The sequence below is a fragment of the Felis catus genome, chromosome B1 (genome assembly GCF_018350175.1).
Source record: "Felis catus isolate Fca126 chromosome B1, F.catus_Fca126_mat1.0, whole genome shotgun sequence".
NCBI classification, from domain to species: Eukaryota; Metazoa; Chordata; class Mammalia; order Carnivora; family Felidae; genus Felis; species Felis catus.
Genome location: NC_058371.1, coordinates 48,414,839 through 48,434,404, shown reverse-complemented (window position 1 = coordinate 48,434,404; position 19,566 = coordinate 48,414,839). Strand labels below are relative to the sequence as shown.

Genomic DNA, 19,566 nt, shown 5'->3' with positions numbered 1-19,566 from the left:
AACTGTGGGGGAGGGAGGGGGTCATGCCTGCCCTTTAGGCCTGGCTCCTCTGGGTGCACGGGCAGCTCTTGCACATCCATGACCCACGGTACGTTAGACTTCACTCAACAAATATTCCTACTGTGCCCAGGGCCTGCTCCCCTGGGACGACCATTGGCCACTGCCTGCCATGTTCCACCGACAAGGGTCAACCGCGGCCCACCGGCTCCATGCTGTGATGCCCAAGAACATTGTTCCCGGCCCTCATAATCCATTTTGCATATCCGTTATTGGTTCCACGCTCCCTTGAGACACTGAGAGCAAAGCTGGAGGGTATGGGTACAAGATCTGAGCGCACAGAGGGGCATACGTTCGTTAATGCCAACACTTCTAGATGTGGGTTCAGGGGGTAGCATGTGTCCATGATGGTCAGCAAGTAGGCAAGAGAAAAGCTTAATAAGGGAAAGAGATCAAGCCTCTATGGTAGCAACCTTGACCTTTAGTTGTGCTAAGAGCACAATTGCTTGAATTAAACATGGGACGCTATTCATTTCAAGTCTTCGGAATTTCAGTGTCCTGTCACACACTTGGGTGACATACATCAACCTTCTTTAAGCCCGCCTTTAGAATATTTTTAGTCTGGTCTTAAAGTAACACTGATGTGAGCCCTATGTTATATGGGTAATAACCTGATATCAGTTTTTTTTTTTTTTTTTTTTTTAAGAATTAGGAACCTTTGTGCGCATAGTGTGCCCTGAGTATGGAGAAGCGAGAGGCGGGTAGAGAACTTGTTTTCTCTGCTGGCAGAAAAAGAGACACAGGCCACAACCACAGGCAAAAAGAGAAACTTGTTATTAAATTTAATTTTCTTTAAATACAGACCTTTCTCCCACCCTCACCTATTCTGGGGGGGGGGGAGGAGGAGAGAGGAAACCCCACCCCCTCCATTCAGGGGATTCCATGTATAAAGCCTGAGATGGTGAGGATGAAGTATAAAAATACTATTTACAAAGGGGAAGAAGGTATCTGTTGCCACCTTAACCTTCAGACACCCCCATCCCCAGGCCCCTTTTGCTCCTTTAGAAAAAGCCCCTGGGAATTCATTTGAGTGTAAAATAAGCCCTTCCTCTGGAGGGGTACTATAACCCCAAAACGGAATAGGACGCTCTTGAGATCAGCTGAGGAAGACAGTGAATGGATAGCACCTCAGATCCTAGCAGAGGGAAGGCATCCGCCCCCCATTACCCTGTGGTCAGCAGGCCTACAGGCCAAGCCTTTATTTCCATAGGCCCCATGTAAACATTGACTTTCCTTTTTCCGTGTCCCTGTTCTTCCTGATTTCCTACAGAGCCTCCCTCGCTTGCACTGGAGGCACTTGGTTCCTTGATGGTTCCTTCCTCCCCTTCTCCCCTTCCTGTGGAAGGAGCGAAGAGGGGAGGCAGGTTACAGGTGGGGCAGGGCCCATCTCCTCCCTTCTTCTAGGTCAGGGCAGCCAGTCCTCCTAAGGGGTGAGCTCCAAGTTCTCAGCCAGATAGGGGTGGATTGCCTTCCCCAGCTTCCCCCACAGGGACAGGCAGGTAGACAGTCCGGTACCAGGATACAGCGTTCTTGATGGGTGACACCGCCAGTGCTGAGTAGCAGGTGCTGAGTAGCTGAAGAAGGCTTCAGGAGGCAGAAAGGTGGGGCGACTCAGGCCTCCCCCTGATGGTGGGAGCCCAGCCCTGCATTACTGCCCCTTCAGGTAAGCACGTCAGTCACCACCCACCAGTCTTGTTCACCCGTAGCTGTGTGGAGGGGCCAGGCACCCATGAGGCAAGCGGTCTTCTCCAGGCCTTGGTGTAGAGGCAGCATTCACACCAGCTCGTCCAATAGGATTCCAATGCTCTGAGTGGCCTCTGAGGGCCCAGCAATGGGCTTGTTACACATAGGGCAGACACAGCGTACTTCTAGCCACTTCACCAGACACCTGTGGGTGGAAGAAGACCAGTTTTCCCCTAAGACCCCCAACCTGTTCCACGTGTCTCTCACTCAGAGAGCCCAGCTGCTTCTCCGAACAGCAACACCTCCATCCTTGCCCCAGTCCAACCCCTCTGGCTTGCCTGGTGTCCAGACAGGATGTCAGGCATCGCTGGCAAGGGGCAGATAGGAGGGGGTAGGGATTACAGGTTCTCGAAGATGCTCCCTACTTATTCCTTTCAAAAGGTATCCCCTGGACACACGTCCCCCACGGTGGATACTTACTTCCGGTGAAAGGCATGTTGGCATGGGAGCACACCTAGCTCGTCCTTCCCCTTGAAGTCTTCCAGACAGACTGCACAGGTCTGCTGTGGGAAGAAAGGGAAGGTGTGAGAGGAGACTGGGGAAGAACGCATTCACCCATCAGCTCATCCCCATCCAAGAAAACAAAGCTCTAGCCCAGTTTCCTGATTAGCCACGGAAACTTGAGTCATAGGCTAGCCACTAACCACACCAGACTGTTCACAAGACCAAAGGAAGATGAAATTAAAGGTTTAGTTCCTCAGTTGCACTAGGTACATTTCAGCGGCTCGGTAACCACAATGTGGCCATGGTGGCTCCCATACTGGACAGGGCAGATATAGAACATTTCTACCATCACAGAAATTTCCATTGACCGTAAGTGTTCTAGAGGAGTATTTTTTAATCCTTTCTAGCCTAGTACATTTTGCAAGGAGGCATGCATCTATATCTAAAGGTAAAAATGGGGGTAATGTTCAGTTCATATTCTTGGACTCTAGCTTTCTGTAATTCTGGACTAACTTCTTGATCACAGCTGAATTCTCCCTCTCAAGGAGGGCTCAGGGAACACTGAATTTGCTGAGATGTGATAGCACACATCAAAGAGGGATAAAATGAAGCATTCCTAGGCTGTCTCATGTCTCGCGATCCCCGTGAGTCCGCCTGGTGCCCAACCACCACAAACACCCTGTGCACAAGTGTCTGTGGTTATGGACAGAAGTCTTGAGAAAGTTAGATGATCTCATGGGCACAAGTAGGGAAGGAAGAGGCAACAGCCCACTCCTAAAGAGTCTGTGTTGATGGGACCCAAGGAGTGGCAGTATTGCTTGGGGGAGGGGACTGGAGAGCAAACAGGCGGGAATGGCAGGGCTAGATGCACTGGTCAGGTCCACAGTCTGCCAGGACAGAGTATATGTGTAAGGGTAAAAAGGGCCTTCTTTAGTGAAAAACCAAGACGGGAGACCTAGAAGCAGGGAAGGGTAGCTGGGATCTGGCGTGGAGAGGTAGACCCATCCTCCCCTTAAACATGATGCACAGCAGCCTTTCCGGGGCCACGTGTCCTCGCTCATTCCAACCCTTCCGCGATCCCGTTATGTTTTCTGCCTGCGCCGGTTCCAGACATAATGAATTCCGTACACGGATTACCTACTGGAATGAGTCACATTTATTTGGCCCAAGGAGATAAGTTCCTGAAAGGCCCTGGCTGAGAGCTGGAGAGGGTGCTGTCTGCCTTGCCAGCCAGGGCCCTCCTGCACCCTGGCCGAGGACACTTACCCCATATAACTGCAACTTCTTGGCATCACCTTTAAGCACCACCTGAAAAGGAGAGAAGGAGGCATGGCGTCAGAAGAAGCCAAGCACAGGGGCCAGGTGCTATCATCCAGCCAAGGGAGTCCCCAGCCCCGCACAGGCGTGTCTTCCTCTTCCTCTGGTGAAGGGGGAGGGCTTGGCCACTGCCTGGGCCGGGCCAGGCCAGACTTGAGGACGGTACAAAGCACTGGCCAGGGGGAGCCAGCAGGGAGGCCGAGGGGGTTCAGCTTGCTTGCTGCCTATCCTCTCTCTAGCAGGGCAGGTAGCAGAGAGGAAGTCTCACAGGAAGATGTAGCACTTGGGGCGCCTGGGTGGCTCAGTCGGTTAAGCGTCTGACTTCATCTCACGTCATAATCTCACGGTCTGTGGGTTCAAGCCCCGCATTGGGCTCTATGCTGACAGCTGGGAGCCTGGAGCCTGCTTCGGATTGTGTCTCCCTCCCCCACTCACCCTCTGTCTCTGTCTCTCAAAAATAAACATTGAAAAAATGGTTTTTAAAAGAAAGAAAGACGTAGCACTTTACCTCTTTATAGCCGTATCGCTCACTCTGTGCCTGGTTCCGGAGTTTGCTAGGGGAGAGAGAAAGGAGAGGTTACCATGCCTTTGTACAAATTAGAGCCATTCAGAGTGAGAGAGGCAGGCAGGCTGCGTGGGCCCTCTTCTGGGGGCGGAGAGGCTGCTCCTCAGAGGGGCGTCTTGTCCCGGAGAAGCCATGGAGTATGGTGGGGTTGGACCTGTGCAGGTCGCCCAGAGTTGATTAAGGACTCAGACTCTTACTCAGCCGCAACAGCCTCAAAACTTACCGTCAGGTCCCACAGATCGGGGAATTCTGGCAGAGCACATTCTGGCAGAATTATTCATTCGTACTCCCTGCTGTTTCCCAGAAAGTCAGTCTCCTCAGGCCCCCCAAGTCGAGAGGTCAACACTCCGCTTCCTGAGTATACAGAAGTTAGATATTCTCACAAGGGATCTTGCCATTAAGCCAGGGTAGCAGTGTAAGGGAGTCTCTGTTGACTCTGGGGAATTTTCCACCCAGGGGAACACTAATATTCTGAACCAAAGCACACTCTCCCCTTCACGGCACCCAGGCAAACACCGAGGATGCCCTCTTTGTTTTCTTCTCTTCAGTTTCCAGCTGGTGGCCTGCACACAACCTAACTCAATAGCCAAAACCCAGTGTGTTGTTACTCACGGCAATAACACAGCGGCTGTATCGAGGACTTGCTTGCCCCCATCCCTGTGTTACCATATTCACCTACTTTGCGAGAAACCCTCCTTTTTACAGATGAGGAAAATGGAGTCCAAAGAAGTAACTCGCCCAAACCTCCCGGCTAGTCGGCAACAAGAGGCGGATTTGAATCAGTCTATCAGAGCATAGGGCCTGAGTGCTTTAACAGTGTGGCCTGTTTTCGCCTATTAGGTGGGACACACCATCGTCCTGAGAAGGAGACCAGATCCCTTGGGAAACACCCGATCTTCATCAACAAGCCTACAGCGAACGGCTAGGATCACGATTACGCAGTATTGCTGCTTCTTTATTTGCAGGGAGAGAAACCGTCCAAATCAAGCAGGTGGCTCTGTGTCCTCCTATACTTGGGAGCCACATGGGGCCTTCTCTCCACTGAGCACTTCTGCCAGATCTGCGTTATTGGAAGGAAACATCAGAAACCCGTCAAGTTAGAATAGATGTGGCGGACGATGGCCTAAGGGCCACTTGTTCAATAGAGCCTATGAGCTAAGACTGATTTTTATTCTTAACTTTTTAAATGTTTATTTTTGAGAGAGAGAGAGAGAGAGAGAGAGAGAGAGAGAGAGAGAGAGAGCATGTGTGCACGTGATAATAATTAAATATTACATATTATCTGTGGCGGCTTTTGCACAGTAGAGTGGGGGTAATTAAGAAAGAGACTGTGGGACTTCCAAAGCCCCAAATGTTTGTCCTTTTGCAGAACAAGAAGGCTGACAGGAGTCAGAGGAAGAAAATCTCAAATCAGGAGCCTCAACGAGAAGGTAAGAAGGTGCCTGTGCCACAGGCACTATGGAGAAGCTGAACAGAACAGCGGAAGGTGGGGAATGAGGAGCAGAGCAGAGCCACGCCCCAAGCACAGTCGGGGGGCAGATCTGGATCTGGCTCCCAGCTATCTCCACAGTTCCTAGCACAAGTCAGGGCCCTGGGAGGCCGGGTGCCTGGAGACTCTTAAGAACTCCAGTCCAGGGGCACCTGGCTGGCTCAGTGGTGGAGCATGTGACTCTTGATCTCAGGATTGGGAGTTTGAGCCCCATGTTAGATGTAGAGAGGACTTGAAAAAAATCTTAAGGGGCCTCAGTTCGTTAAGCGTCTGACTCTTGGTTTCAGCTCAGGTCATGATCACGGTTTGGTTAGTTTGAGCCCCTCATTGGGCTCTGTGCTGACAGTGTGGAGCCTGCTTGGGATTCTCTCTCTCCCTCTCTCTCTCTGCCCCTCCCCTGCTCATGCTGTCTCTGTCTTCCTCAAAATAAATAAACTTAAAAAAAAAAATAACAAAATCTTAAAAAAGAACTCCAGTCCAGGTTGACTCCTGCACCATAGGGCTAAGTCTCAGGGCAGCACATCCACTGGAGGGTCTCTGGTCATTGGAGGGTTGGGCCAAAGACCTAGCCAGGACTCCCACTGTTCCGTCCTGTACTCAGAGAACGCCTCTGTCCGGGTAAGCTTTTCAGATGCATGCATCTCTGTGCCCGCTTCCAAACAAGACGGGCGAGGCAGGGTGCATGCAAGGCTTCAATGAACAACTGTCACCTGGCTACACCGAATAAAGCTGGGGAAGCAAAAAAGTGTTCTCACAGTCAAAGCGCTCACAGCCGCATTCTCAGGCAGTCACCGTCGCTGTCGCGGGGATGCCGAAGAGTAAATAAGGAAGTGGTGAGGGGCCTGCTTTTTAACCCCAAGAATGAGAGGATGCCACACATCCTTGGGGTCTCAACCACCTCACCTGCAACACGGCTCTACGCAGGTAGGGTGTGCCGTGCCTTTCTGCTCGCTGTGTCCTGGGATGCGCAGGGCGCCCCCTGCCCACCCTCACCCCCTGTGTCTGCCTGGCTCCATTTGATGGTCGCAGTCAAGGATCCTCCAGCAGCCTGGGTCTCAGAGCCCAGTACCACCAGAAGAGTGAAAGGCTGCAGACCCACCCCCTTCGCCCTGCATGCAGACTTTCCAGAACAGGAAGGTATACATTGTGATGAGACCCAAAAAGGTCGCAAGGGAAACAAAGCAGAAAAGCAAAGCCCCTGGGACATCCCAGCAGAGGAGGTAGTGCCGGCTACTTTGGACAGGTGGCCCTCTCAGCTGTTGGGTGAGCAAAGCTACTAAAAATACTCCGATTTCAATGAGACCATTTCTAGCCACTGCCAGCGGGCTCTCCCTCACTGCTTTTCCCTTTTGGAGCAAACAATGCCACCAGGTCCTGAAAATAATTGCTCCTTTCCTGCCTATTTGTACTTCACTGGCCCCTCCATCCTGTGTAGGGCAGAGGTCAGCTCCTGGGGAACAGGGAAGAACGGGTGAGGGGAGCAGGGGAGAGGAGGCTGGCGTTGGCCAATGAGCTCACCAGGTGGAGAGTAGGGGTCATGGGCCTATTTTGGCTATGGAGGAAACTGAGAAGCGGGGAGAGGAAGTGGCTTCTGTGCCTGTGTGTCTTTCTATATATAGACACCCACAGGCTGCCACACAGCAGCGAGCCTCTGGAACCATGAAAGTCCGGGGTCAGCTGACTCTGGGCAGGCTGCAGGACAGAAGGTGGGGGTGACAGAAGGGGCAGATTACTGCGGAAGGGACAGGTGGCGCCAAGCGGCCCGCAGTCAGGAAAGCTTTTGGTATCATGTGGTTACGGCTCTGTTCTTCCACTCCAGCCAGACAAAAATAAATCAGCCCTATCTAGCTCCCCAGCCTGTCCTTCTGCAGGACCCCCATCTCCGGCCGTATGGGGGTGCTAAGGGATGCTGCAGCTGTTCCTTTTATTTCCATTCAAGGAATGGGAACCCGACAGGGAAGGTGAACATATGGAATCTGAAAGACTCTAGCTAATGACCACTGGGCTAGCCCACCCCTGGATCTTCCTCGATATAGGACCTTGGGCAAATTCTTAACTGCCAGAGCATGAATTTCCTCATTTACAACGTGGGCTAATATAGAAACTGGAGGGGTGTTTCACAAAATGCCAACTATAGTGTGGCAAAAGAAGGCACTTGGTAAAGAAGAACTAAAACCCAAGGTCGCACGTATTAGTGGCAGAGTTAGGAAATGAACCCTGGTCACCCACATCCTGGCCCAGAGTGATTTTCTAGATTTTTCTTCACTTGACTGCCTTTGCAGCTTGTGTGTGTGTGTGTGTGTGTGTGTGTGTGTGTGTGTGTGTGTACACCAGAGATGCTTTTGCAGACCCCTCCCCCAGTATCATATATAAACCTTTGGTATTTGGTATGTCTCCATCTTTAGTCCCTGGGGAACTGCATGAATTGCTCAGTATGGGGAGATGGAGGTGGCTGGTGGTCAGGAAGGCAGAATGTTTGAGGAAGAAAACGTAGGCTTGGGGAAAGGGGAAGGGGTGGGGAGATGCTAGAAAACTGCTCTCACTCCCACTTATGCAAATGTTAGGCTCGGTTGTACAAGAGGGAAAAAACACCACGATCTTCTCTGCATCAACTTTTAAGTGGAAAACTCCAGTCCCAGGAACTTTTTTAAAGTTCTGAGAAAGAAGAGGCCTAAAGTAGCTGACTGGGGGCACTGAGGGCCCTTCCCCTTTTTTGGAGGAAACTCTTGCTAGCCTTAGGAATAGAGACTGAGTGTCTGCCTCCCCCTTGCCCCTTCTCTGGGCAAAGCATTCAGACCCACCAAGACATCTCAGGAGGAAGCCAGAACTCCTCTGTCCCTCCTTTTAATTTAAACGATTTAAGACTCCAGCTGCTGGCTACCTAGGCATTTCGTAAGGTGTGGTGGGGGTAGGGGGTGGTTATCACAATGGCCCTAAAGACCATTAGCATGTTCAGGGATGCTCAACATTCCCCAGTGTGCAGGACAGTCCCATACAATGAGGAACTGGTGATCCCAACAGCATGCCCTTGCCAGAAACACTACTTTCATTTCCACTCTAAATGCCAGTCATGCCCTAAATTTTTGATAGAAAACGAGCCACCAATTCCCATGTCTTTCAACGGGAGGTGAAGAAACACCTCCCTGGCTAGCCCTGCCATGCTCAAGTCCTCCCCTGGATCTCCACGCAGTAAGAATAAGGGGCGTTTTTAGGGTTTTTCTCACTATCAAAAAAGAAGAATTTACGAGGCAGACCAAGCAGCTCTCCAGCAGCTTGCTAATATTAGCATCTGGATGGCTGACGGCAGGATTTCCCAGGAGGGCAGAGGAACATGCCGTTGGTGTAACCGATGCCCACCTATCCCCGGCCACCCAGAGGTTACGCGTGGGGAGTGGAGACACGGTTAAGGGATGACCAATGATATCACTTGGTCAGATAGTAATTCTAGGCCACCCTAGAATAACTGGCCAAGAGATGCGATGTAGCCCAACCAATGGTGACCTTATATGCTCTGGGACAACTCCAGAGGCTGCTGAAAATAGAAACACCAGGCCTCAGGGGCCCAAGGAAGGACAGGCTGAGCCCTGTCCTCAAAGCAGGGGCCCCAGTGGGAAGTTAGGGACTGCTGTGCGAATCTCACTTGGCCCACCCTACCCCCCGGCCTCCTCCTCCTGGACTCCCTGCCCCAGGTCACCCAGGGTGCCACCCACCTGATAAAATAGCAGCAGAAGATGAGACTGAGCATGAAGACGAAGATGCCTGTGCCAAAGATGACCATGTAGATGTTGAGGGGAAGGTCTTGGAAACTGATGGGTGGCATTGAGCAGGACTTGTTGGTGCTAACCAGTCCCAGGCCACAAAAACACCCTGAAAAGAAAGGGAGAGGGAAAGCATTATAGTTGGAAATTGACCACTGGGGCTGATGGTACTCAGGTCAGGCAGGACGGAGAGAGAAATGGCAGGCTCCGGGGTCCTAAACCTCTCTGATGCCGACACTTAAGTTTATAACCCAGCTCTGATACTGACTAGCTACATTATCTTGGGTCACTCAGCGATCCGTGAAATGGGATACTACACACAGTACTTAAAACTGCATCCCCATCCAGGGGATCAAGGATTCAGCAAATGGGAAACTCGACTCCATTGTGTAGAAGCTCATTTAGTGCAGTAGCAGAATGAAGAGCCGTAGGTGAGAAAATGGGTACTTGGGTTCCAACACTGCCTCTCCCTAGAGAGGTGACCTTTAAGAACTTACTTATCTAAGCTTCACTGTGTCATTTAAAAACAAGCAAAATGCAGAGAGGACCCAAACTGGTGTGAGACATGTACTTTGTAAATTGCCGAGGTGCAGTTGCAAAGGTCATCTGTCATTATTAAGCCACCTGCTCCAGGAGACAGGCTGCACCAGGACCAGAATAGAAACTGTTCACCCTGAGGCTGGGCCAGTGTTCCAGAAAGAGATGGGGGGGGGGGGGGTGCAGCTTACTTTGGGCACCCTTCCCTTTCCTACTCAAAGCAGTGCCATAGTAGTACTGGCAACCCCTGGAGCTTGTTAGAAATGCAAAATCTCCGGCCCACCCTGGACAGAATGAATCAGAATCTACATTTTAACAAGGTCCTCATCAGATTCCCATACCTGCAGCGGGGGAAGCACTGACCAGCCACCAGATGCTTCCCCTTCGCACGTGACTCAGAGGGTAAATCCTGATTGGCTGACCAAGCATCCTCAGAGGGTAAATCCTGATTGGCTTATCAATCATCGTTGTCACCTGCCTCTTGCCAGAGTTTGGTGTTGAGGTAAGTATGTGACAGGGTTCTGGCCAAGGAAACAAAGACAAGTTCTGCCGGAGCAGGAAAGATTGGAATGGTGGCAGCCAAGTTAGAGCTGGAAAGAAAGCAGTTCAATATAAAGCCAATGGCCGAGGGTGGCGGAAGGGAGAGGGAAAGAAATGATTTATGTCCGTGAAATTGCTGGATTAACCAGTCCTGGGGCCACTCTCTATTTTGGAAGTACTCGTTCTGAGAATTAGTAAATGTTCTGTACTGTTTAACAGTAAGAAAAAAATATAGGATAGAAACAATAAGCTGGTGGAGTGTTTAGTCCTGCAACCAAGACAAAATATTATCGTGATCCAAAAGGCAAGAATAAAATTCTTAGATTTCAGAAAGTGAGGAGACGAGAAAACTAGAATCTTGCAATACCCCAAGCACATTCTCACGCTACCAATTTAATCTTTGTAATGCCACTGAGAAATTTACTTACCCTTTCTACAGGAAAAAAAAAAAAAAAAGACTCAATCATTAAATAAATTGTCTAACGTCAAACAGCTAAGAAGGCTTGTTTCCAAAGACCTCTGTACCCAAGTCTTCAACATGGGTTTTAAGTACCTGCCTGACAGCTTGGTTAGAAGCCAGGACCCATTAATATACTTGAGAATTCTAGATTAAAATTACCAGTGCTACAATTCAGCAGAAGACCGGCTGAAAGGACCGGAAGTCGATTTTGACATCCTACATCTCATGCCTCAGTCATCCCCTAGATCAATCTAGTGACCATATAATGAGCCTCCCTTCAAACCTCTTTCAGATGTCGGGACCAGTTCTATTCCAAGTCCCCACCCCAGACCCTCACTGATGTCAAGTCCTTCCTCTACTTTAGCCCATGTGTGTGACATATCCTCCCACTCAGTTTCCATTATGTATTTCCCAGGCTCACGGCTGGTTTTAAGTCCTGCTAAACATGCACGCACTGGGTCGCCTCAACCTCCACTGCTCATAGTTTTCCAGCATCCCCCAACATAGAGCAGTCTCCTATTTCTTGTCCAACCTGTCCTCACCTGCCTCCATACCTTTGTTCATGCAACTTTCCCTGCCTGAAACTCCCCCTCCCTTCTGGACGCCCACCAAGCCTGGTCCTCATGATATTCCAGTGACCCCTCTCTTCCCTGAATTCTACAGTACTCACAGCCTCTACCACACATTCTGGCTCTTGAATACTTAGTATTGTGTTATGTTGCCCAAATATTCCAAGCATCAACTTAATTTAACTGGAACATCGATTATATGACAAGTACCATGATAGACACGTAAGATAAAAAAAATTAAAAAAGGAATCACGGGGTGATTTTACAGTGTAGGGATGAAGAGAACACAAAGGCTTCTGCCATACAAAGGGAGGCACGGCAATAGAGATAGAACTAGAATACTGGAATCAGAAATGAAAAAGTCCTAATAAGCTCGAATACTCCCAAGTCTCAGGACAGCAACTTGGACTTTTGTAGCTCCTCCAGTGCCTAGCCTGGTGTTTGGCTTGCTTTCACTTAATTAGTTAGCAGATAAGTAACTCCTGATTCTTCAAGACAACCTGGTACCCTTGGCAAAAGCTCCCATCCCAAAGTAAGGAGAGTGATATTTGGGAAAGTTGCCCAGAAACTGCCCTCAGCTAATGAATGGCCAGCCAACCAACAAGTATTAATCGAGGGCTGATTTATGCACTGACCTAGACATTGTGGGAAAACAAAAAGGAGAAGTAGTTCTTGTCCTGAAAGACTTTGTTGAAAAGATTAAATAATTAGCTCCTACCCTTATTATTCTCAACAAGAAGCCCTTGCTTCTGGGCTCCCTACCTCACTAACAACTGATGCACTAAGAAGGTCTAACCTCCGATCTGTCTTGGCTCTCCATGCACCTTTTAGGAGATGAATCCTGGTTACCTTTAGGGTCCCAGAGAACCCCATTTGGTTTCCTGTCCTGGGAAATTGTAGAGCACTGGCTATTATAGAAGATACGTATCTGCACTCTGGTCTCAAGTGGTCCTCTGATCAGTTTACCTTGACCATCTTACCTCTCCTAACAGACTTTCCCTGGGCTTCCAGGATGGAGTCAGTGAGCTTGGAACTTTATGTGAGAAAGAGTTGTAGGTGAGAAACACTTGTAAGGGCAGAATACCAACCCCAGAAAAGAGAGCCTCCAGATATTTTTCCACAAAGGGGCTGGGGGAAGGGATTGCTTCCTCACTGGAGTCAAAACAGAGGATCTATCAGCCACTTTAAGAAGTGAAAAGAAAAAGAGCAAGTCTTCTGCTGGTCTAAAAACCCGATATGAAAATAGGAGCGCCAGAATAAAGTGCCAGCCACCTTGGTTCTTGCGAAGTCTCTGTTCCATTGTCTCAGCTGACCTATGAAAGCCCTGACATCAGAATGTCTCATCTCGGTGGTGTGCAGGCTGGGAGTTGGAATGACGTCAAGAGAAGGCTGGCCAAGGAAGATCGGTGGGTCTGGGAAATGCTTCCCCCTCCCAGCCGCCGGGAATCTTTCCCAGATGCCGGGATGCACCGTCCTTCCCCACCCCCCTGTCCCTCAATGCCTGCCTATCACACACAGCTTGGTTCATTTTCAGGAAATTAGATCCTACCAGCAAGAGGAAGAGGGGGTTGGGGGACGCTCATACACATGCTGTCCAAACCCTGCCTTAAAACAAAAGCCGCTTGAAATAATTAATCCAAGATCTGGCTGGGGTCTGCCCTCAAGAATGGATTTTTCTTTTTTCTTTTTGTAACTACCCAGCCTACCATACTCAGAGATAAGGCCCCCGGCCCCCACACACCTCCTCCAGAAACTCCAAGCCTTGGGACTTCGCAGTCAAAACACCAAAACCATTGGAACGTTAGTATCTAACACCAATACCTTTTAACTGAGTCGCTCAGAAAGACCCTCCTTTAAGATAGCTTGGGTGAGGAGTCAGAACCAACCTGTATCACCTGAAATACCAAAAAAAAAAAAAAAAAAAAAAAAAAAAAAAAAAAGAAGAAGAAGAAAAAAAAGCCTCAGGTGAGATGAATTTAGCATCATTCCAGGGCGGGTGGGTAGGGAATGGGGTGGAGGGGTGATTTAGGTAAGGGGGTGCAGCCACCACCACAGCTCAGAAGCTAGTACCACAGTGGGGCCTTGGGGACAGAGCAGGACTCCTGCTGGCCTAACTCTGCACCCAAAGGTACCCGGGCGCTGAGACATCTGCAAGGCTTTATCAATCCAATAAAGGCACGCTCTTTAATCCGGCATCTTCCTCAAGCACAAAGCCCCCTAGCAGCCAGTGAGAAGCCAACAAAGGCACAGAGGAAGCCGCCTCCGCGCCCCGTCCCGCACGCTGCATTGTATACATATTTAAAATAGCCTGCAAAGTTCCAGGCCGGGAACTTGAGCTCCCTCTAGGAGATCCCAGCCCGAGCGCGGATTTAATTCTCCTCCGACAACCACAACAAAGACCAGAGTTTGAGCGCACAAAGGCAAGGGAAGGGGGTAGAAGAGCGAAGGCGCCACACAAAGGCCGCGAACCCCTCGGCTCCCACGCCCCCCGCACGTTCAGAGACGTTCCGGCCCCGGAATTAAACCTGATTTTTTTGTTTCAAATTCCGCGCTGTGCAGAGCCTCGTTGGGCGCCAGGACGCCTGCTCGCCCGTCCCATTTCATGACAAACTTAGCTGAAGAGGAAGAACGAGCCCTCCGTCTGATCTTAAGCCTTGCGCCCCTCCGCGTCTGCGGCCGGCCGGGCGTCCGCTCGCCCTCCCGCCCCGGGAACTCACCGTTACACCACTGGAATGGGTGCATCAATGAATTCTCGGCTGGCTTCCTCCGGCGAACGAACGCAGGCGGCCGGCGGGTAGGGCAGACGGGGTGGGCGCACCGGCTTTCGGGTCCGCAGGAGGGGCCGGTGCTGTCCGCAGCAGCCGCCTTTCTTCACAAGTCGAACGCCCTCCGGGGTGGTGGTGGGGGGGTTCGGCTTGAATGGTTTCGGAGCAACAAAGAGGGAAAAGGGGAAAACAAACAAACAGAAAGTCCCCAGGATCAACGCACCGCCGAGGAAATGCAGGAAGGGCCCCCGAGCTGGGGGAGATGCAGGGCGCTACAGAACAGGGTGGGGGGCCCGGTTCGCAGAGGAGGGAAAAGCTTCACCGGGAGCCTCGGCTCAGGATCCTTGGCGCGAAGGTGAGCCGCCAGGACTCCGAAACTGACACGGGCTGCGCACACCCCCCTCCCTTTTACTCCCCCCACCCCGCAAACTCCGCCCCTCGCCCGTCACCCGCCCTCGGGCCAATGAGAGTCTTCCTGCTGGCCCCGGGTATTATTTGCAGGCCCGCCCCCCCTCCAAGGGGAGAGCATCTTCGCACAGTGGGCGCCTCCCCTTTCGCCTTCCCGGTCCTCGGGAAACTTAACTCTAAAGACAAGCAAGCTGCGCGGTGCGAAGCTTGGCACAGGCGGGGGCCAGCCTCCTCCGCCGGGACCTGGAGGAAACCGAAGGATTAGTACCGCATTGTTTTCCGCCTCCAGAGCTGTTACTGTTTAGTATTTCTATAGCTCTTTGAGAAGCCAGTTCTAGGGAGGGGTTACATTTCTGCTCCGAGGTCCAGGACTCGGTCCTGGGTGGTGGCTAGCAGCACGTTCCTTCGCTCACTGCTAAAGGGGGAACTGAAGCAAGAGGGTAAAGCAGATGAATTGCAAAAATGAGATCTGGAAAGAGGTCAGGTTGTCCTCTCATGTTTGGTCAGCCCCTCATTTTACAAACAAGGAGCCAAAGAGTAAGCTTAAGGTAGATCTGTCAAGGCCTCCATGCTCCAGAGTAGCAGAATCAAATCCAGAAATCCACGTGGGCAATACCTTAAGGGCAGTATCTTCAGCATTTAGAACCACCTAGGTGTTGAATAGCACTTGGAAGAGAGACTGTTTTAATTCCCCGTCCAAAATAATTTCTTTTTATCTGACATTGCATCGCTTGTTTTTTTCCGTCTGTCATTCTTTCATTTATACAGAATGTGTTCACCGTGAACCTACTTCGTGCCCAGCGCTGTTTACACTGGAGACCCATCTAGGTCCCTGGCGACGGAAGGATTCTACTCTTCCTGAGATTCTTAGTGCCTGAGGAGACAGACAGTAAACACGCAAGCAAACAAATAAGAATGACTCAATCTCATCTTCCAATTAAGCTTAATCTGTTAATTGAAGGTGATAAACACTTTCCCTAACGCTTGGGAATTTGTGACACTCAAATAAGATTATGCATATGAGTGCTTTGTCATTTAAAAGCATGATGGTTAAGGTATTAAATAACTTGGCTGAGATCACACAGCAGTATGCAACAAACAGTTTAGCGCTTAATTACGTAATTGTCTTATAACAATTGTTTTTTCTTTAAGAGCTGGTCTGGGGGATTGGAATCATGTACCGATCCAACTCATTTCATCTCTTAATTGGGCAATTGCAAAAGCTTCCTAACTGACCTCTTTGACTCCAGTCTCTACCCCAGACTTTAGAGCCCACAGGAATCACTTATGTTAGAGATGTTACATATACAGACTCCCAGGCCTGGAGCCCAGAGATTCTGATTCAGTAGTTAAAGGGTGGGCTCCAGAATGCTTTGTCTCCACCTTCCCCCACCCCTCCTCAGCCAAATTCTCAAGCAATTATGCTGAAAGAAATAATGCTCTGATCTCACTCTCGAATCTGTCCTCTCTGCTGGGCCCAGAGTTATCTTCCTAAAATGTAAATCTGCTCCTTTACTTCTCTTGCTTGATAACCTTTATTGGTTCCCATTACTTGCTGGGTAAAGTCAAATTGTAGAGTATGGCATTCAGATGGTTTCAGTCCGGCCTTTGCCTGTCTTCCTAATGCCAAATACTCTCTTGCTCACATGCTATTCATCAGCCACAAAGCTATTGCTGTTGTCCCCTAAACATAGGACATTCTTTCTTGACTGTGATTTCGTACACGGCATCACTTATGTTTGAATGCCCTTTTTCTTTCTGTGCCTGACATTTTGTAAGATTCAGCTGAAAATACATCTCTTCGGTGGCTCACCACTGTCATTGTCCCTCTCTGCATTTCTTTCACCTCATGTAAAATGTGGTCTACTGTGGGATTATCGGGATAATTCCAGTGATTTCCTAAATTTGAGCCCTTCACAGGAGCCCTCCTTGAAAGAGATTTTTCTCTTTTTTTTTAATTTTTTTTTTAACGTTTATTTATTTTTGAGACAGAGAGAGACAGAGCATGAACGGGGGAGGGGCAGAGAGAGAGGGAGACACAGAATCGGAAGCAGGCTCCAGGCTCTGAGCCATCAGCCCAGAGCCCGACGCGGGGCTCAAACTCACGGACTGTGAGATCGTGACCTGAGCCGAAGTCGGACACTTAACCGACTGAGCCACCCAGGCGCCCCGAAAGAGATTTTTCAAGGGCAGGAACCACTTTTGTAGGACCAGTGTCTGGTTCACTAAGTACTTTTGGAATAGATGTATGTGCGAGCATGTGTATCAATTACCATACAATTTAAGCTATGTTCCAGACAGTGTTGATGATTTAAAAATGTGTATAATTATTATGCAAGAATTCTTTCTATACATTGGCTCAAGGGGAAGGCGTCAATAGGTGAGCCTGATTGCATTAAGTTCCTGCTATGTGTTGGTCCCTGTAGGGCATAGATTTTCCAACTTTGACGGAAAAATTGACAAGAAGTGAGGAATGTCTCCTCTCCCCACCCTTCTTAAAGAGCCCCAAAGTGGGAAGACACCTTGAAGGTAGGAACAGCACAAGTTCTCATGGGGAAAGACCTGGTCTATCAGGACAGTGACCATCTGAGGTCACACCTATAAGGGCCATGATTACAGTCATCAGAATGTTCTATAACAACTTATGTTTTAAGCCTGATATTTTAAGCATTCAGTAAGATCTCCCGAGGCACTAAAGGACTCTAATTTGGGAGGCCCAATGCATCCCTTCCCAGTCTCCTCTCACCCTCACCCCTCCTGAGGATGGCCAGGAGGGCTGTGCCTCGGATGATGGCTTAGATTGAGAGATACAGGTTGAAAGGCTTTGGTCTTACACATCCTTGAAAAGATTAGTTCAGTCTCCCAGCATTTTCTAGACTGAAGGTCTTACCAAAGACAAGCTGATTTCCCACATCATGTGAATACAATTTAGGTAACTTACCCCCGCTTCCCCATCCAGAGCGTTCAGACCCCTAGCCTCTTGTGAGTCAGGAAGATATATCTGGTTACTTTATGGAGGAAGACACTGAAACAGTAAAGAAGATGATGGATTATATATTCAAAGTTACTTGAGAAAGCTGAAGTAGAATTATGTTTCTAAATCTCCCGTGGAAAGAGGGAAAGGTAGTACTAAGCCTCCAGGAAAACGTTTAAGGAGCCGGAGATTCTCTTCATCCCTACCTCCCTACCCCAGCATCCTCTTAGACACCCCATGTGCCCCTATTTTAAGGCCTTGCAAGCATTAGAGAACCACTTCGGGGAGAGACAGCTCATTCTGTGGAGGAACATGGGGCCAGAAAACTTGACCGTCCCATTTCGCCTTCAGTAAGGGAGTCTCTCTTCTGTGGTCCTCCTGATCCAGCCCTGAGGTCTGGAAGAGAACACTAACCATGCTGATAATTAAAAAGTGATCATTGGGTCACCTGTGTGGCTCGGTGGGTTGGGCACCTGACTCTTGATTTCGGCTCAGGTCGTGATCTCTCAGTTCATGAGATTGAGCCCTGTGTCAGGCTCTGCACTGACGATGCAAAGCCTGCTTGAGATTTTCTCTCTCCGTCTCTCTCTGCCCCTCCCCTGTGCCCTCACTCACTCTCTCTCTCTCTCTCTCTCAAAATACATAAATAAAAATTTAAAAAGTGATAATTCAGCCCAAATGAACATAACATACTTCAAAATTAGACAAATTTAGACATTTCCCCCAATTTTTCTTTTCTTGAGAGAGAGTGCGAGAGAGAGGGAGAGGGAGAGAGAGAATCCTAAGCAGCCTCCATGCCTAGCTCAGAGCCTGACTCAGGGCCCCAGGCAGGGCTCCATCCCACAACTGTGAGATTATGACCTGAGTGAAAATTAAGAGTTTGTTGCTCAACCGATTGAGCCACCCAGGCACCCCACATTTCCCCAAACTTTTATTTCTTTTAAAAAATGTTGTTTAATGTTGGGGCGCCTGGGTGGCTCAGTTGGTTAAGCGCCCAACTTCAGCTCAGGTCATGATCTCGAGGTTTGTGAGTTCGAGCCCCACGTCGGGCTCTGTGCTGACAGCTCAGAGCCTGGAGCCTGCTTTGGATTCTGTGTCCCCCTCTCTCTCTGCCCTTCCCATGCTCATGCTCTGTCTCTCTCTGTCTCTCAATAATAAACGTTAAAAAAAATTAAAAAAAAATTTAATGTTTATTTATTGTTGAGAGAGAGAGAGGGAGAGAGAGACAGAGAGAGCAGGTTTAGCTCTCACCTCAGTTCCTCACCTCAGTTCCTCACCTTGTAGCAGAATCTACCATAGAGGGTCACATGAGGAACAACATTCGATAAATGCTTGGCATATGACAGAACAAAATAACTCCAGAGACTAGCAGGGAGAGGCCTCTCCCCTCAATTCTCAAGCCCCGGGTAAATGCTCATTCTTATCACCACCAAACTACATCATGAAGTATCATGGCTGAGGAGCAGCATTGGACCAAACAGCCAGTACGTCTCGTGTATTAATTAGGACGCACGCTGGGTCTTTGTGGTGGTTTCGAAAGTATGTCCCCAAATTCTTGCATGCTCCTCCCCGGAAGAGGTGGGGCCTGGTTACCACTCTCTTGAGACGGCGCTGGGCTTCTAACAAGTAGAATGAAGCACAAGTGACCACCCTTGACTTTGGAGATTGGGTCGTAAAAGTGTACTGCAGTTTCCTTCAAAGACACTCAGGGCGCCTGGGTGGCCCGGTCGGTTAAGTGTCCCACTTGGGCTCAGGTCATGATCTCACGGTTTGTGAGTTTGAGCCCCGCGTCTGACAGCGCAGAGTCTGCTTGGGATTCTCTCTCTTTTCCCCCCACCCCACACTCTCTCTCAAAATAAATAAACTAAAACAAACAAAAAGACAGTCACCTATGCAAAAGCGGTGTGGTAAGGAATGGAGGTCTCTGATAACAGCCATGG

General features: G+C 49.7%; 1 protein-coding gene across 2 annotated transcripts; it reads right to left on the bottom strand.

Moving 5' to 3' along the window:
- Positions 1 to 808: 808 nt before the first annotated feature.
- Positions 809 to 14,652, bottom strand: RNF122 (ring finger protein 122). Of its 2 annotated transcripts, XM_019828585.3 has the most exons (7): positions 14,197 to 14,652; positions 13,301 to 13,374; positions 9,326 to 9,482; positions 4,070 to 4,115; positions 3,511 to 3,552; positions 2,221 to 2,303; positions 809 to 1,945 (listed from the first exon to the last, which is right to left on the bottom strand). In XM_019828585.3, the coding sequence occupies exons 3-7, from the start codon at positions 9,433 to 9,435 to the stop codon at positions 1,831 to 1,833; spliced, it is 396 nt and encodes a 131-aa protein (XP_019684144.1). In that variant the 5' UTR covers positions 9,436 to 9,482; positions 13,301 to 13,374; positions 14,197 to 14,652; the 3' UTR covers positions 809 to 1,830. The 2 variants fall into 2 exon arrangements, with proteins under 2 accessions (XP_019684144.1, XP_003984839.1); XM_003984790.6 differs by lacking the exon at positions 13,301 to 13,374.
- Positions 14,653 to 19,566: the final 4,914 nt, after the last annotated feature.